The sequence below is a fragment of the Protopterus annectens genome, chromosome 5.part0 (assembly GCF_019279795.1).
Source record: "Protopterus annectens isolate FY-2018-M chromosome 5.part0, PAN1.0, whole genome shotgun sequence".
In the NCBI taxonomy this organism is placed as follows: Eukaryota; Metazoa; Chordata; order Ceratodontiformes; family Protopteridae; genus Protopterus; species Protopterus annectens.
The window spans coordinates 515,823,995-515,850,481 of record NC_056735.1 but is presented as its reverse complement, the minus strand read 5'-3'; the positions used below and the strand labels follow the sequence as shown (position 1 = coordinate 515,850,481).

Genomic DNA, 26,487 nt, shown 5'->3' with positions numbered 1-26,487 from the left:
GAGAAACACAAACCATAGCAAAAGGAAATTAGATACTTTCTACAAAATATCAAACATTTTCTCATTTCTTTTGCTGTGCTTTTGTAGGAATGTGAAATAAATGATGCTTTTCTGAGCCTCTTATTAACTGAAGTGTACCCTGATGTTTTTCTTTATTTGTTGAAATGAAATGTCTGCATGAAACATTGTGCTCTGTAAAACTATTGCCTGTTGATGTTGAACTGCATTTTTCATTACCTAACTTAATCTTAAGGGACATGATTAAACAATTAGACAGTAGTCTAGAGTTTGTTTAGATCATCTAGTCACACCACACAAAACTTCCCAGAGCCTGAGTTAAAAGGTAGTAAGGAGACTTGCAGTAAAACAGATTGGTGTCTGCACTCATAAAATATGTGACCTGGCATTCCATTATTTTATAAATGTTGAATTGTATGTGCAAATATGCAACACTTTTGAAAGCAGAATAGTTTCTTCAACAGCCAGATCCATGCCTACAAAATCATTTTGGAAAGAAATACATCTTTATTCCCACTACTACCTGAATTGTTTCTTCCTTCTAATTATGAATATTATGAGTAAAATGTAAGTACACTACAAAATACCTTTCCTAACTATTATACATACGCAAATTATATGTACAAAACATACTGATGTGTACCTGTACTATCTAATATTCAAACGGCCCACCTCTCTAGTTACTGTATATTCTGTACAGAGTCAACAGGTAAGTTAAGTAGCAATTTGAGAAAACGTATAGCTAGCAGATACTTTTGCTCTGAGATATTAAAAGCTCACAGAAGAAGAAACTTTAAGGACACATGTAAACAATCCAGAACAGACTTCTTCTACAAAAAATATCATATACTTATTGAATATTGCTTGCTAAGTAAACATATTGTTTTTCTAAATAATTGTTTTGGCTATAAATGAATAAGAAATGTGTTCTACAGACTGGTGATGCACGTTACGATATTTGCACTAACAGAAAAATTAAAAACATTTAGTAGAAGCATGTCAAACACTCATGTTCATGTTTACAGCTGACAGGGCAAAGTGAAATTATCATCATTCTGTCAAAAGATGCAGTTCACCTTTTCTTTTTCTCCAGTTCTTCTCCTTGAACGAGGTATGGAATGTACCTTATAACTCTCCCTGTGTTTTTGTGATACACTAGTTCCCACTCCCCATACAGAAGCAGTCTCCAGGGCCCGTAATTGCTGGGAGATGAAGCACTGATGGGGAGAGATCACGGTCAATAGCTTTGATTAACAATAAGGAGGAAATTAGCAATCCTAACATTCAGCTAGCTAGCCTATCTCTCTGTCCCCATATGCTCACCACAGCCTGTACTGGCTGCCACACACACAGCATGCAGAGAGCACTTCACAGGCAGTCAGGCAGAATTAGATTCAGCATTCTCTGTGTGAAATGTACAGACCAGGAAACTGAATGCAGCATTTATGCAGGAGATATTTACTATTAGTCAGGAATGATGCTCCTAGGATTAGTAAACAGAAGAAGTAATTCCTGTCTACTTCCATTGCATTTACTGTTTTTATTTGTGGAGTTAAATGTGTGTGGAGTTGCTCTAGCCAAAAGAGCTTTCACTGTTTCAACTGTGACCCCATCAGCAGTTCTGATGTTATTTTCAACAGACCCTGATAGCCTGGAGAGGGGAAGCAACGGCGGAACAGCAGTCCCCACCTCTGACCAAGATGACAATTCACTGGGCTACACAGGTATAGTGCACCTTCTAAACACATAACTCACCTCTCCCAAATTTCTTCTGATTCTTTTTTTTCCATCTCTGTCAAAATGTATTGCTACACTTTATACTCATTTTTCTACTATTGTCATTTATAAAATTGTAGAACAATTTGTGCCAGCAGCGGCTTATCTGAGTGTATTTAAAGTAAATGCCCTGGATAAAAAATGTGTTGCATTGCAATGACTGTATTATGTTGTTAAAATAATGTCAGAAACAATTAGAACTTTAACCGCACAAAGGATTTTCCACAAAGATTTTGGTAAACTTTATCCTTTGCTTCATCTGTCATTTCAGAAAATGTAACTGCATACATCAATTTGTTCTGCTATGTTCCCTTATTATGGGTGAGAACTGACATTTTGTCTGTGAAACTGCATATTTCGAAGTAGTGGAGTTGTTTATTTAAATTTCTCATAAAAGATCACTTTTATTTTGTAAAGTATGAGACATAAGTTTCTTAACCTGAAATGTGGACAAGAGAGATACAGTAGGCCACATAATACCAAACATCCAGTGCCTTTGTCTAACTATTTTTCCTGTCATTAGTAAGATAATAGATGGTATAATTCATTTGAATATGTCTGAATTCTGACATTTTTGTATTCCTTTGAAGAGCTTCGATATCATTTTACTCAGATTGTTGATTTACTATAGACAACACTGTTACTGGTATACCGTTTTATAGGTTTAATTTTAATATGGGCTGTAAAATATTACAACACTTTCACCTTACTTGTTGCTGAAATCATTGCAGTTATTTTGTTTCAGTTCACTTTATGAAATAAACGTGGAATAAAATAAATATGACTAAGTAAAGCTAGAAAACATTTACTGTTTCACATATGTATATGTATATGTGTGTGTGTGTGTGTATATATATATATATATATATATATATATATATATATATGTGTGTGTGTGTGTGTGTGTGTGTGTGTGTGTGTGTTTCACTATAATTTAAATTATTACATTAGCTATTGTATTTTTACTTTCACTGTTTTTGGAAGCCTAAAAGTTACACACAGTGAATGAAAAGTGACTGACTGCCTTTTCCAGTGTTTGATTGTATTACATATGTAAAAAATGATGAAGATATCTAGTAAATAATCATAATTTATGCATTCTCTCTGATCTTACTTTATTTCAATGACTGGTGTAATTGACTAAGCAAATTTAACACAGTGATCATGTCTGTGATAATATCCTTTTTCAGGACTTTTTCCAGTACTGTGGTATAACTGCACATTATCCTACTGACATATATTTCTAAATGGGTAGAATCACTTAAATTACTAAAGATGACCTCTCATTAAGAAGTCATTGAGCTACTCAGCCAGAAAAGGTTGTACTATTCTATACGGCTTAGTCTGCAGTTTTAGAATGTGTTCTAACATTAATCAAGTGTTGAATAAGTTGTTTTTTAGGGTACAGCACTCTTACTATCAGTGCCAGTAGAAATACACCTTACCAATTTTTCCCTAATTTCTAAATATATTATACTATATGTAAATATATATTTAGATAGGCAAGAGGCATAGGATTAGCATATTAGGCAGTCTGCTTTGGTTTATACAGATGAAAAACTGAAAACCTCTTTTTTGTTTCTTTTTATTTTTTTTTTGTCATTTGGAAAATCAGTTTCACAAACCCCTTTTTATAACATCATGTTGAATAAACAGGAGAGCTAAGGCCCTTGCATGGTGTTGTTGTGCTGGGGGACGGCCAGTTCTACAGTCACAGCAGGGTCTTCACTATCAGGGGTCCCACTTTCTTCAAGGTTATATTTATGAAAACCTTTTATCATGCTAAAACAGCATACATGTGCCTGCCTGTCTGTCTGCACTCTCAGATGCGCGTCAAGACTGGGGATAAGGAACAGACTCAAAAGGGATAGCTCCTCACCAGCTATAGAAATAATACTTAAGGATAATGACTACAACACTGGCAATCCAGAAAACATACAGTAGGACCAATTCAAAAAACATGATCACTGCATGATCACATTTATTTATTTATTTACACAAACATACCGTAATAAATTCTGAATATATACAGCACATAAATACAAAACTGACAGAATCCTGCTTCAGCATTTGTCTATATATAAAATGTGCTTGCACATTTAAAACTTCTCCATTTAAGTGGATATAGTAAATCCACCTTTGCTAGATGGACAGAACAAGACTGATAAAAGCTTGACTAATCATTTGAGTTTATCTTGAAATATATGGCAGTTTTATACTAGTAAAGAGTGGGTGCTGAGTAGAAGAGGAGTGTCACACATACCTCTCAAGTGTACCTCATTACGAAGGACGTACCTCATTTGGGGTCTTAAAAAGTTCATGTTCCTCGAAGTCCCTTGAGGTTCCACATTGAAAGAATCTGTCACACATTCAGTGTTAGGAATTTTTTTAAGTGAAATCCATGGTAAACAGGAATTAATCATATTAATTCATTAAAAGACCTTCTTTATATGTAAAGCCTGCATATTTTGACCATCCTATAACCTTTCTAGTTGAAGTTGTTAGTAAGCCATTAGTATGTGTTCCAAATTTTGTCCATTTGTTCCACATTATGAGGGCTAGTGTTCCTCATTTTGGATATGAAAGGTTGAGAGCTATGGTGTCACATGGCAGTAAGTCTGAATGGGGTATGGTACAGAATGAATGAGGGGCACCTTCTCATTAACAATTATCACAGAAGGGATGCCTGTTCCATTAATTGCTGAACTGGTAACTCATAACTAAAAGCCTTCAGAAAGGCTAATTTAGGTGACAGTTACTGGACAGAAACAGGAAATGTATGCGTTCCTTGGCTGTGAAACACAAGCACTCAAAGACATCTGTCTCAGTGCTAGAGTCTCGAGCATCTTGTTGTCTCAGTGCTAGAGTCTCAAGCATCTTGTTATGTCTCAGTGCTAGAGTCTCGAGCATCTTGTTATGTCTCAGTGCTAGAGTCTCGAGCATCTTGTTATGTCTCAGTGCTAGAGTCTTGAGCATCTTGTTACTCATGTAACCTGCCTCTTGAACTCAAACATGAATATAAGTTCAGGCAAACAGCTACATAAGGCATGTGTGGGGTAGGAGTGTAGATTAGGGCAAGGATCTGGAACGGGATTTAGGTTTAGCGAGTTGGAGAGGAGACTTAGGGTTAGGGAGCATGAAGGGAGTTTTAGGTTTATAGTTTCATAGGTTCATAAAAGATTACTGAGCTAACGCCTTAAGAGCCCTAACAAGCCTAATCATTATTGCCTGAATTTTTACCTGATTTTCGATCCCAAAAGGCTAGAGGATAGCTTAGGTTTGTGCCTATATCTTTGAGCATTTTAAAGACTGCCGCTGTCCGTAATGGAAATGGGTACCTGTCACCCCAGGAGCAATTTTATGATTTCCCATGCATTGATCCAAACTACATTTCAATAGGGTCAGGAAAGACTTCTGCTTTACATGAATAGGAAGCCTGTTCAGAAGGGGTAATCTCTGAGACACATATCTCTCCAGCATGTTTTGTTCATGGCGCAGACCAGCTTTAGATGCCTAGCTCGGGTGACCTCATGCCATTTGTCTTGTGAATGTGTAACAGTTCCATCAGGGCTGGATTTGTGAGTGCCTTGTAGGTTAGCATAGATCACCCCTTAGTATTTGGTAGCAGAGAGAGTAAAGGGATAGAGCTTTTAGTCTGTCTGCATAGGACTTGTTGTTTACACCCTGTATTTTCTGTAAGGAACCTCTGAGATCCCTCCAGGTGTTGCAAGTGCCTGATCAAGTACATGCCAAAAGGTGCATTATACTCAGTTATTTGGTCTGATGAAGGCCAAGTACAGTGGGACTATAATTTCCTTGGATCTGGATGCCATGCCTTTACTTATAAGCTGTGCCACATAGAAATATTTCTTCACCAACATGGCAGTCAAAGTTCAGGTTACTATCTATATGGGTACCTAGAGCTCTCACCTCTGAGTCCACTTTTAGGTGTGTTATTAATGTTGTAATTTGCAGGGGTATTTGACTTCCCAAAGGTTATGATTATGCATTTTTTTCTTGCATTTAGTTTTAGGCCATGGTTCTGGCACCAATCAGAGTCAGACCCTTCTGAAGGGTATCTACATCACTGGGGGATTCAATAATTGCCCCCAGATTGCAGCTGTCAGCAAACTTAGTTAGCCAAAGGCCTTCTACATTACCCTTGATTCAGAGAAGTGTATTTTGAACAGGAGATGCCCCAGCACTGAGCACTGTGACACACCACTAGTAAATGGCATCTTGCTGGATCTGAATTTACCCAGTCTAATAACATGCTTCCTGTCTGGGATCCATTTGGCTATCCATCTTGTGACATAGAGAGTTATGTCCAGTTTTGTGAGTCTATCTATAATACCTAAGTGGGTAATTGTGTAAAAAATCTTAGCCAAGTCAAGATCGGCAGTATGCAGTTTTTTACCCTCATCCATGACCCTAGTGAAGTCCACCAGACTGAGCAGGCACAACCTGACCTTGATAAAGGCGAAGTGAGTTGGGTCCCATGTTTGGAGGTTTCCTATTTTGTTATTTATCAGTTTCATGCTTATTCTTTCCAAGGCATTACATGTAAGGCCAGTCAGTTGTATAGGTCTGTAATTTCCCAGGTTTGTTGATGGACCCCCTTTAGCAGAAGGATGACTATTGCTGTCCTCCACTCCATAGGGACAAAGCCAGTCTGGAGGCTGTGGTTAAATAGAGATCTTAGTGGGCCTTAGTAGGTCCTCTTTCAAGCTACTTAAGAGGCATCTAGGACTGTTAATGGGACCCATAAAAGCCATGCTTTTAGCGTTAGAGAGCACAGTGGTGACCTGTTCTTTGGTGGTAACTGGTAGAGGAATGGTGGAGGGTATTTTTTGGGGTAACTGGAGGTGTTGGGGAGGGGAAATATGAGCTGAATTTATCAGCCAGCAGATTTGCTATATCTTCTGGCTGAGTATAAGTGATGTCATCTACAACTAATTCTACACATTTTTGAGTGTTGGCATTAAGATTGCAGACATAACTGAAAAATGCCTTATGGTTATCCTTAGCTTGGGAATTTTTGGAAGGCTATTTTTGCCTCAAAATTTGCTTTTGAAGACTTGACTAGTCCCCTGAATTGCTTGTTTAGACTAATGAGGGAGTTTTTGCTTTGTTGTGCACATTTTCTGTTACTTCTGTTACTTCTAGACAGGATTCTCTTTCTTTTGATGTGCAGCCTGTTTATACCAGGAGTTCACCAGAGTGACTTATTTTTGCTGTTTGTCCTAGGCTTATTTTGGTCTGGCACTGCTGTTTCTATGCAGTTGTTTATATGGTCATATAGGACTTTTGTGCATGCATCCACATAGGCTTCTGTGTTTTCTAAGTTTGGGGGAACTTGGAAACTAGATATGCCATCACTTAATAGGAGGTAGTTTGCCTTAGAAAAGTTCTTAAATATTTTGGGGTTAGGTGTGGGTTTAGTTTTATATTATTTTAAGGGAAACCACTTTGTGATCTGATCTAACCAGTGAGGACATCAAACTCGGGGGGTTGGGGGGGTGCAACACTTTCCCATATTTGTGAGTACCACGTATAAGATATGTGCACCCCTAGTGGGAGTACAGACTAGCTGCTCCAGAGCATTTGCTTTGACAAAGTCTAGAAATCTTTGAGCCTGCATGTTAGTAGTCATGTAGGTTTTCATTTAATGGAGGGGTAGTTTATTCACCCATGAGTGTAGTATTGGGCTGAATTGTAAGTGATTCTAGTAAATTCAGGTAAGATGTATGGGTTTCCTGGTATACGGTGGGAGACCTGTAGCAGCAAGGTTATGGTAATGGAATTTTTCCATGGTTAGTTGGACATGGAGTAACTTGAGCATGTCATATTGTTTCACCAGTCTTGAGGTGTGCTTATCCTTTATGTAGATGGATACACCTTCACTTTAGTTACCTTGACTGGAACTAGACCCTGCAACCTACTACTTTCTACCACCAAAGACAACTGTGCTACCTGGTGAACCACTGATGTTTAAGGAGCAGGAAGGGACTTTTAGGGTTAGGGAGCATGAAGGGAGTTTTAAGTTAAAGGGGTGATCAGGGAATTTAGGGAGGGATATTGGAATTTTAAGGTAAAGGAGTGAAGTTTGGGTTAGGAACTGGATGGGAGGTTTAAGGTTAGAGTTAGGAGTCTGGTAGGGCTATAAACTTTTATAGAGTTGGTGTTGTAAGGACTAAGTAGTTATCATAAACCGGGCTCGTGGAAGTTTGTCAAACAAAGGGCAGTGAGCAAGTATGTCATGGGCTACTAGCACATCAGCACTTGTAGTGGACCAGTTAGATAAGGCTCAGCCACCAGGTAATTTTTTTTTAAAAAGCACTTACATATTATATTATATTGTATTATATTATCTGTGGTGGTGCAGCGGTAGCATTGTTGCCTCACAGCAAGAGGCTCTCCCATTCAATTCTTGGCTGGAGTGCGGGAAGTGCCTTCTGTGTGGAGTCTGCATGTTCTCCCTACAGTTGGGTGGTCATTCGAAAGACATACATAAATGGGCGTGCGTTCGTTGAAGGTTGAAAGTTGAGCTGGCACCTCGGCGTTCATCAAAATCTACTGCTAATCATTAGCGAACCGGAGTTCTGCTGTGGCGACCCCTAACTGGGAAAAGCCGAAAGACAACAACATATTATATTATATTATATGATATTATATTATATTAGATTAGATTAGATTACATTATATTTTATTGTATTGTATTGTATTAATTATATTATATTATATTATATTATATTATACTATACTATATTATATATTATATTATATTTTGTTTTATATATTGGCATATATAAAACAATACAACATAAAAGTACAAAAAACTACAGGAACAGAAAAAAAAACATAAAATGAGTAGTGCTGTACTATGATCAGCTATAGGAAAGAACAACATCATAACTTGTAACACCAACAGAATAAAAAATAGATCAGAACTCATTGTGGGATTGTGCCATACTATGGCCTAAAACTGTCCTTCTAAGTCATCTTAGAGAATGGCGTAAGTCATTTGAAATGTGTTCGGGCATAAGTACTAACTCAGGTAAAACCCATATCAGGTGGTAATTAAATCTGATGTGTACCAACTGGAGCACTTCTGCAGCCGTGGTATTATCTACATAGGTCAAGGAGACCGTGATCATCCACACTAGTGGCATATCTACATAAGTCGAGGAGACCATGGTCATCCACACTAGTGGCATATCTACATAGGTCAAGGAGACCATGGTCATCCACACTAGTGTCAAATCTACCTAGGTCAAGGAGACCATGGTCACCCACACTAGAGGCATATGTATATAGGTCAAGGAGTCCATGATCATCCACACTAGTGGCACATGTATTTAGGTCAAGGAGACCATGATCATCCACACTAGTGGCATATGTATATAGGTCAAGGAGACCATGATCATCCACACTAGTGGCATATCTGCATAGGTCAAGGAGACCATGACCATCCACACTAGTGGCATATCTACTTAGGTTGAGGAGACCTTGATCATCCACACTAGTGGCATATCTACCTAGGTCGAGGATACCATGATCATCCATACTAGTAGCATACTTGCATAGGTCGAGGAGACCATGATCATCCTCACTAGTGCCATATCTGCATAGGTTGAGGATATGTGTCTCAGAGATTGCCCCTTCTTTGGAACAGGCCACACTTAATCTGAGCTGCCAAGCCTTTGTTTAATAAATCCTAACAGACATTAACTAAATGATAAACATATTCTTGAGCCTGTCCATAAGAATCTAAGTATTAGCTGGCAGTAATGAAATAAATTAATACGTACTAAGACAGGTAGGGTCTTTAGCCTCCCTAGGGAATGTAACAATGGAGGCAGCCTGAGTGGTGTATGGTATATGCCATGTGTTCTCTTTGTCGAATATCAAACAAATTCAAGTTGTTTTGCTGTTTTTTTTTAAGTATTTATAGAAATCTATAAAATCTCATCTGGGTAGGAAGTTTTGTCACCCTAAGGGTGTTGATGGCATCAAACACTTCACCCAGGGTAAGCAATTTGTTAAGGGTGGCGCAGTGGTGAAGCGGTTAATGTTGTCAACTCACAACTAGAGGTTCTCCAGTTTGATTCTCGGCTGAAGTGCCTTCTGTGTGGAGTCTGGATATCCTCCCTGCAATTGTGTGGGTTTCCTCTTGGTGCTCCCAGTTTTCTCCCACATTCCAAAGACATGCATCTGGAGCATTTCTCCCTGGGCCCCCCTGAAAACAGGCTCTGTCCTAGTCAGTCATCCCCAGTCAACAAATGTTAAATAAATAAATAAGATCTAATTATTCCTCTGGTGTTAAAACCAACCACTTCAGGCCAGAAAATAGCCATGGTCCCCCAAGCAATGCTTCTCAGTGAGGCAGAGTAAAGTGATAATATCATTAATATTATTCACAGAATGTCTCAATGATCTCCCAACATCTACAAAGTAACTAATGTTATGCAGTGTCATTCCTTAAAGCATTGTATGATTAACTTTCCAGTCTGGCCCTGTTATCATGAGTATCTCTGCATGGTGCAAAACCTAGACACTAAGAGTATACAAGTGACAAATTCTTTGCCACTTGTATACTCTTAGTGTCTCTTGTCAGCAGACCCACCTGACAAGTTGTTTTACCATGACTTGAAAGTACTTCTCCAAATCTCTGACTATCGCATGTAGCTTCAAAAATAACTCTCCTACATAGCACAGTACTCTTCAACATAAAATTGAAGGTCCCCCATTTGGCCTGACTAATACCAGTAGTGTGGCATGCTCTTGCCAAAATAAATCCTGTTCTTAGATTTTTTTGGAATCAATGTCTCTAGTCACCATCCTAACTTACTGATTTTATTTATTTGTTTATTTAATATTTGTTTACTGTGAAGGTCCAACTTGGAACAAGCAAATTTTCAGGAGAGGCCCTGGGAGAAACACTCCAGATGCATGTCTTGGTAATGTGTAGGAAACCCACACAAATGCAGGGAAAACATGCAGACTCCACACAGAAGGCACCCCAGCCAAGAAACAAACTGGAGAACCTCTTGTTGTGAGGCGACAATGTTAACTGCTGCAGCACTGCACCATCCCAGGTCATGTGCTACAGATTCAAAATAACCATACTGTGTTCTGAAAATACAGAAGCATGTAATATCAACCTGTATGACACAATTAAGCACTACTACATTAACTGGCTACCCCTGTAGCTAGAGTGAAACATGTGATCTGTTTCCTATCTGGGTAGAGAATTCTTCATGAATCAGCTAGGGGAAGACGCCTGCTACTCTTCTAGCATCTTTTTTCTGTGTTTGCTTAGCTGTGCCCTCCTTAAAAAGAATTTTATCCAATGCAGGGCTAAAGACATCACTAAAATCTCTGCTTAAAACTGCAGAGACTAATCTCCCACTCCCACCTATGTCATTCAGTACAGTCTTAAAAATATCAAAAACTGTTCCTCAACATTTACCCAGTAAAAGTTACCAACAACACCATAAAATTGGCAACACCCCACTACCAGCACATACCTCTCAACTGTACAGATTTTCACAGAATGTCCAGATTTTGTCCTCATATTTTTGTTCTGTTTCTCACAATTGTGGCTTTTCTGGCACACTGCTGATAAATCATTGAGGGTTGAAGTCAGAAAATAATGGCAGACATTTGAGTTTCAAGCTTCATACCCCTCAGAAAATTCATGCTAATGCAAAATCTGTTATTCTATTAATTCTCTAAGTTTGTAAGAGCAATATTTAAAAAGTGTCTATTTTTAGCCCTTTGCCCCCTTTATTTATGCCTTTGTCCAGATTTCTTGCTCTGAGAGGTTGAGAGTATGCCTGACACCTATTTCAGTTTGGTCTAGTGCAAGACACTACTAGATAAAATTAGTGCACCTCTGGAAGCTAAAGTGCCACAGGAAAAACAAAACATGTCTTCCAATCCGACGAACATGTGGATAAGTGAATTTGCTTAAGCTTTCCTTCCTGTAAACAAGCCACCTTGCTGTGCAATTGTTTCAGTTTGTCAGTTATATTGCATTGTTTAATGGGAGCATTTAGACCTCTTGCATTCTAGGGTACCATTCTTATCTGACCTTCAAGATATGTAGCACCATTGCTGATGAAGAATAAATGCATAAAACAAAGACTGTTGAAAGACCTGGAGTCCTGCAAAAAATCACTAAGGCTGTAAAGAAACTAAACATAAAATAAGAACAGGAAAGCTCACAGCAATGTGCCCTAAAAAGGATATAATTAAGTTGAGGTGAGCAAGAGTGCCAGCAAGCTCCACATTAGCCACAATCCCAATCGCCCAGTAAGTAAACTTTGTAATTGCTGTTATTCACAAGGTTCAAGGCAAGCTGCTGCAGGATAAAGGAGAGAAAAACTTACTGAAGAAACTAGAGGCAGTCACTGTGTAAAATGTAGTAATACAGGGGGCTACAGTGGTGGGTGTAGCAGTTAACATTGTTGCCTCACAGCAAGAGGTTCTCTGGTTTGATTCTCAGCTGGTGTGCCTTCTGTGCTGAGTCTGCATGCCCTCCTTGGGGTCACATAGGTTTCCTCTGGGTGCTCCAGTTTCCACATTCCAAAGACATGCAGTGGGTGGATTGGACACTCTAAAGTGGCTGTAGGTGAGAGTGTGTGTGTGTGGGTGAGTGTGCAAATGAACTACTGTAGCAGGGCTAGCCACCTGGTGGTGTAAATCCTTGGCTTAAGATGATTGTCACTGCTGAAGTGACACCCTGACCCCACGTGCAAAATGGGAAAGGGGTTGAGGATGGATGGATGGATAGATGTATGGAAACCTTTTTCTAGAACAGCAAAAGGTATTGTTTTTCTTTTAACCCAATAATGATAGGTACTAGGCTCTTTGAATCAATGATTAAGGGCATACTTAAAATATTCCCAGGGTCCCACCTGTATTAACATGACCAGACAGAGGGAATCACATAGGCTATTCAGCACATACCAGATATCTCGCATCACCTGAAAGAAGCCAGAACCATTTATGCATAAGAGGGGAGCAGAAGGGGTTAGTAGGAGAACACAAATAAATGGAAAGTATTTTGCTACTGAAAAAAACGTTAATAATTTTTGAAGGAAAAGAGCAGAAACAATACAGCTCAACACAATTTGTAAGTTCATTGGCCTTGGTGTTTTTGGTTGCAATAGATGTACTCTCTCAACATTGATATTAGAATGCTTTGTTGTGTAAACACACACCTATGTCATCATATTGATCACTGCTGAAGTGGCCTTATCTATATGGGTTATATTCTGCCAAGGATATAACAGCTGCCAACTTCCAAAGCTTCAGGGCACCTTCCATGCACCCAAACTGTCAGGTAGCTCAAGATGAGCTGACTAAAGCATAAGTCTGGAGGAGAAGCCCTTTAGAGCTTCACTGACACTGAACTGTATGCTTCTCTGAGGCTTTTGAAGATTGACAGTCGGCTTGTGCTTTCCTTTGCTGGGTAGAAAAGTTCCCTTTGGGGGTAAAAAACTTTTGTTTTCTGATGTTTTGTTACATTCCTCTTCAGGAAACTTATTTTTAACTCTACGAGTGTTTTGTTTTAACAGACTGTCTCAAGAATGTAACTGAGTGCTGAATTCTTCTGTCAGTTTAAAAGTGGTATAAAATAACTGAAACATTTGTCTGCGTAGAAACTGTGTTTATTTTATTTTTGCATGGCTGGCATAGTGTTTTAAACTGCTTTTTACTGTGTTCTTCTGTTAAAAAAGTAACTTTAGTGGACTTCTGGTATTTACTGGCAATTGCTGCTTGTCCTCCCTAGGAAAAATGCACCATTTTCAGTTTGACCATCAAACACACTACCAGCCCCATGGTCAGTCCTTCTTCCACCCACAAAAAGAAAAAATGAAGCAAACAAAGTTTGCCACCACAGCAAGCTAACAATCAGCCACAGGTGAGTGACTGCTGTGGCCATTTGTTTTACCTCAGACCATTCATCTTTTACTCCAGATCCCTCTGGTATAGCACCTACAGGCACTATGGACTGAGGGTTAGCCACACCCTCTGCAGATGTTGGGGTCCCCTTAGTGGGCAATAGAGAGCCACACTTTTCAGTCCTGGGAGAGGGAACAAGGAAGATTCCCTGTTGTATCAGAATGCTGTCCCCATGCCTGGGGAAGCTGTTGCCACCATTAATAACAAATATGGACTCATGACTCCAATCAAAAAGAAACAGAAAACCAAGCATGGATCTGCTTCTCAATTTTCTATGAATAGGAGGAGTTTGCTGGTTCTACTCATGGTTTAATTCTGGCCATTTATCCGTCTTGCAAAGTAGTTTCTGGTAAAAGAAAGAGCGATTCCTCTTTTCCTGAAGAGATCAAGATTCTGAATATGGACAGGAAGATGCAGGGATGAATGCAGTTTTCTTTCCTCAGACTTTTGATTCGGTCTCAGAGGAGAGTTCAGTTTCTGATTCTTCATGTGGGAGTTTCTCTTTCTCTGAGACTATTTCTAGAATGTGTCAGTGTTTTCAGTGGGAGAACACTGAGGTTTCTATGTTCCTCAGAAAATACTGTGAGTTGTTACAGAAGGATTTTTCCAGAATCTACACCCATTCCTCCTGTTCTGTCTACTTTAGAGGGTGTTTGTGTTACCGCACAATTTTCTTGATAGTCAGTTGGCTGCCCCTAAAAAGGCAGATATGATATATAAACCCCTCAGTCTTTTAATATTTTATAAACTATTCCCAGACCTGACCTAGCAGTTATAGCTTTAGTTGATCCCATTGCTGCTAAGCACTTAGCTAACTCCAATTCTTCTCTTTCTGAAAAGGTTTGGGGGAAAAGTGTATACTTCCTTAACTTTGATTTTCAGAATTTTCAATTTTCAGGCTCGCATGTTAAAGTTTGTCCAGACAAACTGTGAAAATATGAGGAATGTTTTATTTGCAGTTTCTGCTTTAAATAATTTTGTTTTCTTCTACTGCACAGGTTACTACTCATTGTTTGTTTACAATGTGTATGACTCTGTTGATATGGGCTGTGGTCACTGGTACTGTTTTGAGGACGTTAGCAAGGCTGCATTCTCAGAACCTCCCAGATGATCTTAAAAATAAGATTTTAAATTCCTCCCTGGATAGAGGTTTAATGTTTGGCCTACTTGCTGCAGAGGTAATCAAAAAGTATGATGAAAGGGGAAAGTTGATCCAGGGAAGCTCCAAGATTTTTCAGCCTTCCTTTTCCAAATTTTCCAAGGGATTTTCTATCTACTCATCCAATTTTGGCAAAAAAACAGAAGAAACAGTCTCATCAAAATACAGGTATACAGACATTTAAGAAGAAATGGCAAGGGGGTTCCAAATAGAAGTACCGAAAATCCCAAAACTATGGACAGAGACCATGTGTCCCCTTCCACCCTGGCCCCTTTTTTCTTCCAGATAGTCAGAATCTTGATTTTTTTTTTCTTGGCAACAGATTGCTTCAGATAAATGGGTTCTGAAAAGCATTTATTAAGGCTACACATGGCAGTGGAAGGAAATTTTTCTTTTCCAGGGGGTCATTCCTCATCTTCCAGATCAGACTATTTTGTTTCCACTGGTTCTTCATCACATGCTGCCCAAGGAAGTGAAAGAACCAGTTCTTCCTTCCCAGTTGGGGAAGGATTTTTATTCAATGGTTTTCCTAGTGCCAAAGAAAGAAAATGCTTAGAGAACAGTTCTGGATCTTTCTTTCGTAAACCTGTTTGTGATAGTACCCAAATTCAAAACTGTGTCATTTTACAACCTGTTACCTCTTCTTCTTCTTTAAAGTTTCCTGGCAAATCCAGACTTAAAATATGCTTATCCTCACATCCTTGTTCATCCAGACTTCAGATGTTTCTTAAGGTTTTGTGTGTCTGCATCACATTATCAGTTATCTGCCTTACCCTTTGGAATATCCACTGCAACAAGAGTGTTCACAAAGTGTCTAGTTCAATTTATAGCTCAGTGAAGGCTACAGGGTAGCTACTTTTTTATATTTAGATGACCTGCTTATCTTTTGCAGAGTCTTTTCAAAGTGTCAGGAATCTCTGTCTCTCTCTTGGGTGAGAGATCTTTTACACAAGCTGGGATTCTAAGAGAACATTCAAAGTCTTTTTGATTCATTCACATAGGATTGTGTTCCTGGGATATCAACTATACTCCACAGTTCAAAGAGCTTTTCTTTCACAGAAAAAATAGACCTTTATCTAGATCTACTTTTAAGGGTTTTCCACTCAGACTTTGGTCACTGAGAGGGAAGAATTTTGGGTCACATAGCATATATGATTCTCATGATATCCATGGCAAGACTCCACATTAGAAAGATACAGTGGTATCTGAAATCTGTTTGGTCTCAGCATCAATACCCTTTATCTTTTTAAATCCCAGTGCTGGCATTTGTCAGAAGAGAAATTTTTGGTGGAGACAACAGATATTCTTAAATCCAGGACTTGTATTCCATCCCTGCTAAAAAGCAGTCAGTCATCACAGATGCTTCGGAATTTCCTTGTGGAGATGTTTCAGGAGAGATAAAAGAGCAGGGGGTGTTGGTCACCAAACACAGAGGCAAGCATATAAATATCAAGAGGATGCTTGCCCTGATCAAGGGGTCAGTTCTTTGAACCATCATTGATCCCTACAACTTCTTCAAGTGGCTACAGACAATATCACAGTTGTGGTACAGCAACAAGCAAGTGGGAACCAAGTTGTACCCCTTTGCAGACTAGCCATGTTAGCTTAGAATATAGCTTCACAGTACAGTCTCACTCTATAGGTACCCTATATTCCATCAGAGCAAAACTGTGTGATAGATAAGCTGAGCAGGACCAGGGCAGACCCTCAAGAATGGAAACTAGATCGGGGGGGGGGGGCTTCCAAATGTTGATCCATCTGTGGAGAGTTCCTCAAGAAGACCTCTTTGCCTCCTCTCTGAACAATCAGCTGGCTAGATCCTGTTCCAGAACTCCATGCAAAAAGATCTGGAAGATGATGTGTTTTCTTTACATTTGATAGGAATATTCCTGTATGCTTTTCTACCCTTTCCACTAATATCCAGGGTACTTCTGAAGATTTAGAAGGAATACCTCAAGATCATTGTGGCGACTCCCTTCTGGCCCAAGCATCCATGGTTCTCCCTTCTTTTGGACATGGTGACAATTACCACAAGCTTCCTCACAGACTTGCTCTACTCCTACAAAAACAGGGGTGTTTGTTACACCCCGACACCAATTAACTTATTTTGATTGCCTTGATGATAGGGTCTTAATTCCTTTTAGGCACCTGTTTATTGAAGACGTGCAATAGGTACAAATGGAGTAAAGAAAGCCTGCTACTAGAAAATCATATATTAGCAAATGGAAAGGCTTTTCTAGTTGGTGCTAACAACATAAGCAACATCCATTCAGGGCTAGTTGTTCTCTGATTCTACAATATTTGTGTGAGTTACTGTCCTATGGCCTTTCTTATTTCTCTATCAAGGTTCATTTATCAGACATTTTAGCGTGTATGTCTATGGATCCTCTTCTTTCTATGCAGTCTCATGTCAAAATGTTATTAAAAGGGGTTTTGCATAAGAGGCCTCCAAGGAAACTGATGGCCACTCCTTGGGATCTTATTTTTGTATTAGTGAAGCTAATGTTTGCTCCAGTTGAACCAGTTACTCTGGCTGAATTGAGGTTCATAACACAGAAAACAGTTTTACTGATTACTCTGATCTCTGTAAAAAGGGTATCTGAGTTGTAAGCTTGTATGGTGAGTCAAGCCTATCTCATTTTCCAAAGGAACAGGGTTTCTTTATAAACTAATTCTTTTTTTCCGAGAACTAATCCCTCTTTTATGCCTAAAGTGGTATTTAAGTTTACTTTGAGCCAGACTATCCAGTTTCCTGTTTTCTTTCCTGAACCTTAAAATGATGGAGAAAGGATTCTCCATACCTTGCTTGTCCATAGACAGCTCAGGTACTATCTTGACAGAACTAAATCTTTTCAGATCTTCGTATCAGTTGTTCATTTCTTGTGAAGGTAAGAAAAAGAGACACCCTATATCAAAACACACTATTTCCAAATGATTAACTATGGTTATTACCTTTTGTTATACTCACCATAGTAAAATTATTCCAGGCAGGGTCAAGGCCCACTCTGCCAGGGTTTTGGCTTCATCTATGGCTTTTTGGAAAGGGTTGGATTCTAGAAGTACTCTAGAAGGTGCTACTTGGTCCTCTATACATACTTTTACAAAGCACTATAAGCTTGATTCCTTCTCTAGGGCCACATCTAGCTTTACTAGGACCATTCTCCAGGGGATACTAGATTATTCTCCTTCCAGTTTCCCAAATGTAGTTAGCTAAGATAATCTACCCATATAGCTAAGGCAACTGCAGAAGTGATCAACATGATGAACATAGTACAGCTGTATAAGTTAAACTTACCATACCAACAGATGTTCAAATGACACTGCTTCAGAAGCATCTCCCTCCCTCCTGTCCCCTTGTTTATTGGTGTGTTTTTATGCCAGTGTGGACATTTAATTTTTGTTGTTCCTAGCATTATACTTTCAGGGCTCAGTTTCCTACTCTGTGCTGGCAGGAAAGCTCTGAATGACATCATGCCCAGACTTGTCTTTTAGTCAACTCACCTAAAAATGCCTGACAGTTTGGCCATGTGGAAGGTGCCCTTATGCTTTGGAAGCTGTCTGGCTGTTATATACATGGCAAGATATAACCCATATAGCTAAGGCTACTGCTGCAGTGACCATTTGAACATTCACTGTTATGATAAGTTTAACTTACTCAGCTATAGTTTCTCCACCTGTCCAGCACCATGTCAACAATAATGTACATTACATGAAGGAGTTTCTTATCACTTATTTTAATCACCCAATACAATTTGGAGCTCCATTACCTCAAGGGCTCAGTTTCAGTTTTTTCCTCAATTTTAAATATTCAGTAAAGTAATCATAACCACTCCTTGATTTCTTGATCTGTGATATGGAAATGTTTGTAATGCTAACACATTTTTGATAAAGACACTTGACACTAAATTGTTTCACTCAAGTGAAAATAAAACAGTTTTATTACATTTTAAAGGTATTATGTAGTTGTAGGCCTTATAAATGTATTTATTTGTTTATTTATTGAAAATTGGTTACTAGTAAAGTCCAACTGGGTAGGAGCCCATTTTCAGAGGAGGCCCGGGGAGAAAAGTTCCAAAGCATTACAAAACATTTTAACAGCAATAATTGTACAATCTTTAAAAATAATACAAATCCATCTACAGTTCAAATAATTATACCTCAAAACATTGATTAAGAACAGATAAAAATTATATGACAATAATTTCATATTTAGAGATATTTTAGTAATTTTATAGAGAAATTAAAGGTAAGTTAGTATCATATAAACAGGAATTGCAATATGGAGTGAGAGAAAAAGCAGGTTTATGGTATATTTAGAGCAAAAGCCAGAGGAGTTAAATTGGCAGAAGAAAGGAAGTAAGTGAAGAAGGAAGAGTAAGGAGGTCTAATGTATGAAAAGTTATTTGTTTACATTTAGGAATATAGTTTGTCCTAGTGTTGAGAAAGAACAGAGCCAGATTTTTGCTAGAAAGTATTTTAGAATGATTTTGAAAGATGAACGTTATACCCGTATCACTCTCTTAGTATATTAATCAGTAAAATAAATGGAACCTCCTGCCTTTACACACAGCTTCATCTCGACCTCCATTCTCGTTTTCTTGCTTGTCATTTGGGAAATTGTGGACAGAAATGTTATATTTATATATATATATATATATATATATATATATATATATATATATATATGAGAGAGAGAGAGATACATATGCATATATAATAGATATGTGTGTGTGTGTGTGTGTGTGTGTGTGTGTGTGTGTGTGCGGGCACGCGCATGCCCGCACTTCAGTGACATAGCCAGGATCCTTATTTTGTTTGTTTTTGAAGAGGCCAAAGCAAAATATTTATTCACTTTAGCAATATCCTTTACCATGTAGCAGTAGCAAACCCACACAACTATTTTCTACTCTTTCTAGAGAACAGTATTTAATAGCCCACTGCACCTCTTCTGGAACTTTCTGACTGTTCATAAGTTAATCATTTATGCCCATAACTGTTACATACTCATTGCTGTGTAAGATGATTTCTAGTCAAGTACTATAAGTTTATATACCTCTCAACTGTCTTGATTTTTGCAGAATGTCAGATTTTTGCCATATTTTTGGTCTGTTCCACATACATTTTTTGGTTTTATTAGAAATCATTAAGGACTGAAGTCAGAAAATAATGGCAGGTGTTTGAGTTTCAGACTTCATACCCTTCAGAAAAGGCATGCTAAATCAAAATCTGTTATTCTATAAACTTTCTACATTTGAAAGAGGAATAACTAAAAATGATCCATATTTTTGGGCATTTGACCCCCATTAGTTATGACTTTGGTCAGATTTCTTGTGCTAAGAGCCAGGATCCTTATTTTGTTTTTTTTTTGAAGAGGCCAAAGCAAAATATTTATTCACTTTAGCAATATCCTTTACCATGTAGCAGTAGCAAACCCACACAACTATTTTCTACTCTTTCTAGAGAACAGTATTTAATAGCCCACTGCACCTCTTCTGGAACTTTCTGACTGTTCATAAGTTAATCATTTATGCCCATAACTGTTACATACTCATTGCTGTGTAAGATGATTTCTAGTTAAGTACTATAAGTTTATATACCTCTCAACTGTCTTGATTTTTGCAGAATGTCAGATTTTTGCCATATTTTTGGTCTGTTCCACATAAATTTTTTGGTTTTATTAGAAATCATTAAGGACTGAAGTCAGAAAATAATGGCAGGTGTTTGAGTTTCAGACTTCATACCCTTCAGAAAAGGCATGCTAAATCAAAATCTGTTATTCTATAAACTTTCTACATTTGAAAGAGGAATAACTAAAAATGATCCATATTTTTGGGCATTTGACCCCCATTAGTTATGACTTTGGTCAGATTTCTTGTGCTAACAGGTTGAGAAGTATGATTTAGAAGCAAATATTCTCCAAAAAATGCTTGTCGGTGAAGTGTTTCTAAGTACTCATTTAGGCCTTAAAATAATGTCTTTGATAGTCCCACTGAACTGGGCTACAAAATGTAGATGTGACTTCCTTTTTTTCCTGACGAGTAGTGTCATTCATCTTCACTAAGCTAAATCCAACAAGGCATAGTTTTGTCATGTGGTCTGTATTAATTTGCAATTTTCCACTAATGCAAGTTTTGAAAACTTTATCGGAATGCTGATACTGATGCTGTTTTCAATAAGAGAATTTAAAAAAATCCAACAAAGTCTAAAAGAACTGCACTATTCGTTTACACTGCAGTGAGAATTCCAACACTAGCTTTACAGATTTAAAGAAATCTCTGACGGCATGAAACTTCTGACTCTAACATAATTTATTACATACTGTAAAGTAACTGTCCCAGCGGGGGTTCATTTGAACCTGTATTGTCATATTATACAGCAATATATAAAACATAACATGTGGTAAAAATAAAATACACATCATTAGGCAGCACAAGACGTAATCTGAGACCCATGTGAGGCTAGACATACTAACACTTTTGAGCTATGTCCCTAGTTAAAAGGACCGTTCTATCTTTTCTACTTGGCTATAATGCTAATCAGAAGCAAAAAATTATTTTCTTATAGTACAGATGTCTGCATGTTTAAAATATTATCCAATTTATCTTCTGCTTTCAGCATGTACTTTGTTATAACACTTGGATATGAAAGAGAATTTTTCATCTACTGACAGATTCCAAAGCGTCATTTTTTTCATACAGTCCTAGCCTGTTCATATGGGTTTGTTTCGGTATCCACAATCCATGAGAAACATAGATTGTTCCCCTCGCACCCTGGACAAGAAATGTATTTCCACATGATGTATACCTTCCTCTATACAGTATACCCAAGACATGTAATATAAAAGAAAGTATTTGGTGAAGAAATTATAAAAGCATTGTTTTTGTTAGCTCAGCTATAACCAAGGGTCAGTAGAAATGGCTTTTACATCCTCTTCCCTACTAAACCTGAATCACTTTCCTCAATTTCAGATACAGTTGAAAATATATCAGTATGTGCCATATGGTTTACCTGTAACTCTTTGAAGAAAAAATAATGTTAAGTGCAGAACGAAAACTACAATTTAATAATACATGAACGTTTTCCTGTGAGCGTGCTTTAATAAGACAGGGAACAGAATGGACATGGGGCATCAATAGTCTTTGATGTGCAAGCCTATTTTAAATGCAGACAACTTTGTTAGAAATGTGCTTTAAGGTCAGAACTAGTTCTGCACCAAGTTAAGACAGGGCCAAGACTTGTAAGTCTAGCTTCAGTTTTGAGTTAGACCATGGTGCTAGAGTTTGAAGCTTTTGAAAGAAGTAGGGATGAAGTATAAAGAGATGAAAGTTATAGTACATTGGTAGTCATTTTAGTGGTAGGAGTAATGACTGGGGAAATGTTGAAATGGTGTGCAGTAACACAGTGAGTATGAATTAGTGCTTTACTGAAAAATGCTGTAAAGCAATTTCATGTAAGTACAAGAGTATTATCATATAAGGGAAAGAAATAAAAGATTAGGTAGTTTGCTAAAAATATGACAATCTTAAATTAAAAAAAACTGTTGATAAAAAAGGAAGGGTTACTGTGCTAGACTTTAGACTGGAAACGGTGTGTGTGTGTGTGTGTGTGTGTGTGTATGTGTGTGTGTGTGTGTGTGTGTGTGTGTGTATACATATACATACATAGTCTACTGTATGAACATGTTTCTACTTTATAAATACTTGTTTTTCTTTCTTTTTATAATATGTTAGTTATATGATTACTAAGCTGCTATGTAAAATTGTATTCTAGTTGTAAAATTGTACTGTTCCTCATATTGCTGTTATCTGTGTAGTGTATTATCTGCTAAGTGGAGCTTATCTCCCCGGGTCTCTACTGAAAATGGACATATATCCAGTTGGACTAGCCCAGTCAACAAATGTAAAATACATAAATTGTAAGATAGACAGATCACATCAAAGATAGGGATGTTAGGCAACTAGAAAGTCAAATTGCCCTTTCTGTTCAAACACATGCATGTGTGAGATGGACCTGGAATGGGCTAACTAATGGCTTAATAATTACATAACTGACCATTAAGAGATTAAAAAAACTGTATTCAAAAGTTAGTAAATACAACTGGGACAGCAGTACTAGTTGTAAAATGTGGTAAGCAAAGAATAAAATGCATTTTAATGTTACAGGACTAAAATCATATTTTCAATGTTTTTGAATGAGAAACTAGTGAAAATGACCTGGAAAACATATACTTATTATGAATGTGAGCTGCAGTTACTCCCCCTAAATGTGACACCCAGATGACAAGATGCCACACACTAATGTCAGTGCCAACCAAGGGTGAAGAACAGCAAGGAAGTAAACAATTGTCTGTTTCAATAACTAGTTTACAGAGTCCAACCTGGCTGCAAAAGCATAAACGGAATATGCAAAGCTATCATGAGCATGAACTTCTCACCTCCGCACTCATATTAGACTGCACACAGGACATTGATATTTGAGCCAGCACTCCCACTGGTCCTGTCTCACTGCACTGTGTGTGGACCAATGCCTCCTAGTGACCTTGCCTTCCAGTGCCCTTTTATCTATGGTAACTACTCTTCACAGAAAGTATTATTTATATGCAGACACACACACACACACACACACACACACACACACACACACACACACACAAGTTCCCATGTAACATTGACAGAATTCTCCAATTCCTTGGAAGGCTTCCTTCCTGGCATGGAAGTTCTGCCACCACTCCAGAGGAAGTCAGAGACTTCCAGTTACCTGATGATTTTAAGTCAAGCTAAATATGAAATGTGCTAATATAGTTTCTTTCAAAGGTTGTCAGGATTAAGTAGTCTCATGGAAGATGTGTGATACACAGCTTGCTGACTGATAGTGTAAATAATAATTACTCCTCTTCAAATAAAGAACAGTGCCTAAATGTACTTGCGATAAATAAATACCAGCAAGAAGAACTTAAAGGTAAATAAATTAATTTCACTTACATAGCCAACTCAGTTTGATTTTGTCAAGGGAAGGGCATGCCTACTCAACCTGGTTGTTTTTTTTGAAGGTCACCAAAGCAATGGATGGGTCAAAATGGTTCACAATGCCTTACTTGACCTGGCCAAGGCATTTTAAACAATACCCCACTCACACATTGTTGTCAAACTCAAGAGGTTAGGTATAAACCCTTATTTCAGCCATTGGATAGCCAGCTGGCTCACAGAAAGGCTCCAGGAAGTTAGAATTGGGAGTCCACCTCTACAAAGAAGCCAGTCACAATTGGAGTCTCTCAGGGATCGGTCCTGGGCTGGGACCACTTATTTGTGGCATTTACTTTTCTTAAGTCAAAGCCAATGTCAGTGGCCTCTGGCTGATTAAATTTGCAAATGATTGCAAATTAGGAGCAAACATAGAATCCCCCACCCACATAAATGTTCTACAGGAAGGACTGGTGCAAATAGCTGGTGTCACAGCCATGGACTAAAACGAAATGTTGAGAAGTGCATAATAGTACCCTTCAGGAATTCTTCCATCCCTGGTATCTATCATATTGACAACACACCCCTAAGAGTTGACCTAATAGAGAATTGAGGACAGACACAGTAATCTAGCCTATGACCATCATGTGTCTACAGTAGTGAGGAAATCATTCTAAACTGTCCAGCTTATGAACAAAGGTATGGCATCTAGGTCCAAGGGTGCCAGTGTTCTGCTGTATTCAGCATTTATCAGACCTGTCATTGAGTAAAGTGCCCCCTTTGGGATGTACCTAACTAGGCACATCCAACAATTGGATCCTCCACAGAGGTTCCTCACTAAAAGAATACAGGGCATATGTAGCATTGTCATGTGCAGACCACCTCAAGGCCCTATCCCTGTATTCTGTCTTCTACAGGCTAAGGGGAGATCTGTGTATACAAGGCATTGTCAGAGCCCAAGCTGATGAACCTCCTGCATCTCTGCAAAACAAACAGCGCCAGAATTATTCATTCTAAAGACTTAAACATTGCCTATGATATAAATAGAACCTATTGGAGAGACAAGTATGCATCCCAGACACTACCCATTCACTGGAACAGGCTCCCTATCCATGTGAAGCAGAGTTCCTCCCTAATCTAATTCAAGTATAGCATTGACAATTGAATGGGTAACATAAAATTCTTCCCTGGTTTGGCACCTCTGTATCTAATGGATACAGGCAGCCTCTAAGTGGTTTGTCTCCCAGGCCCCTGCTTACAAATGTTTCATCTCCAAAGTCGCTGTTTACACTTATCAAGGGTACCAGAACTTGTCAGAGATTTGGAATGTATGGCTAGACTTATAAAGACCCCTGTGGTCATTAGCCTAGTCCACGGCTATGAACATTTATAATAAAAAATAGTGATAATACAGAGTAGAATATATGTACATTGACACATACACAAGGATGTAAAATAAAAGGCAATAAAAATAGACAGGATGCATACAGAAATACCTAAACTCTAGATATCTAAATTTTCTGCTAGATTAAATAATACTGATCATAGATAAATTAATAACTAATACTCACAGATGATTCCATGAAACACGACAGCATCAACATCTCTTCTTCTCTTTCAATTCTTTAGCATACAGGTATATAGCTCACAATATTCATGATATCATCATTTTGTTACTGGGAAAAGAAGTGGCAAACCCAGTTCTTTTAGTTATCCTAGTAACTATAGCCAGTATATTTTCATGTCAGTTTTCTTTGAATCCTCAGTCTTCCTGCCCCTGTCATATTAGTGGTAAATCATTAGAAAAAGTACATCCCACTGATCTTTCATCTTTGTTACATTAATGAAAGGAGCCAGCATGTCTGGAAATTCAACATAAAAGACCCTCTCTCTTATTTGACATCATGAAAGACAAAGTCACACATTCCTATCTGTGAACAGCACATTGCAGATCAACATGTGAGTAGAAAAAGAAAAATAATACATTACCTGTTTAACAATTTCAGTTTTTCTTGGCATTACCCATGGCTTCACAGCTGCTTTTCCTTTATCTTGATATTACCACTGGCTTTACATTTATTGCTCCTTTAAAGACCTCAAGAAAATCTTCTGAAGTTATCCCTCAAGAAACAAAGCTTGAGACAAGGAAACAGTCTTTTGATACATTATCCCTATGATGAAAGCTGGGTAAGTGCTCCCCCACCAACAGTTAGAAGCATCTACATGAATGATGAATCATTGACTGTAATTAGGACTGATTAATACAAATTCTGACCTATCCTGGCTGCAGGAGTCAATGGTACCTGTCTATAGACCTTGGTCCAGTTATTATTATTTAGAGGATTGGAAAAATCATCTGACTTTGTGTTACTGTTCATTGTTCTGTAAACCACAAAGTAACAGGTGCAGCCATTCTTCTTTGGCGCCATGTAAAGGTGGAAAGGACCAGGGAGTGTCAAACTACCGGATTACTTACAATTCCAACATGTCCTTTCATTTCCTCTTTTAAAGTTTGTCAACTGCTTCAGGGAATCCACAGGCAAACCGATTGGTTACTGTGGTTCTGTGTCTACTTGATACTCCACCAGTTGGGTACACCCT

The 26,487-nt window shown here is 38.2% G+C and overlaps 1 protein-coding gene across 2 annotated transcripts in view; it reads left to right on the top strand.

The window, feature by feature from the left end:
• The first annotated feature begins 1,627 nt into the window (after positions 1-1,627).
• Positions 1,628-26,487, top strand: part of ROBO1 (roundabout guidance receptor 1) — a 1,916,411-nt gene continuing 1,891,551 nt past the window's right edge. For both annotated transcript variants that reach the window (XM_044072442.1, XM_044072441.1), the window contains exon 1: positions 1,628-1,742. In XM_044072442.1, coding sequence (XP_043928377.1) covers positions 1,643-1,742 — 100 coding nt within the window. In that variant the 5' untranslated portion in view covers positions 1,628-1,642. The remainder of the gene's footprint in view (positions 1,743-26,487) is intronic.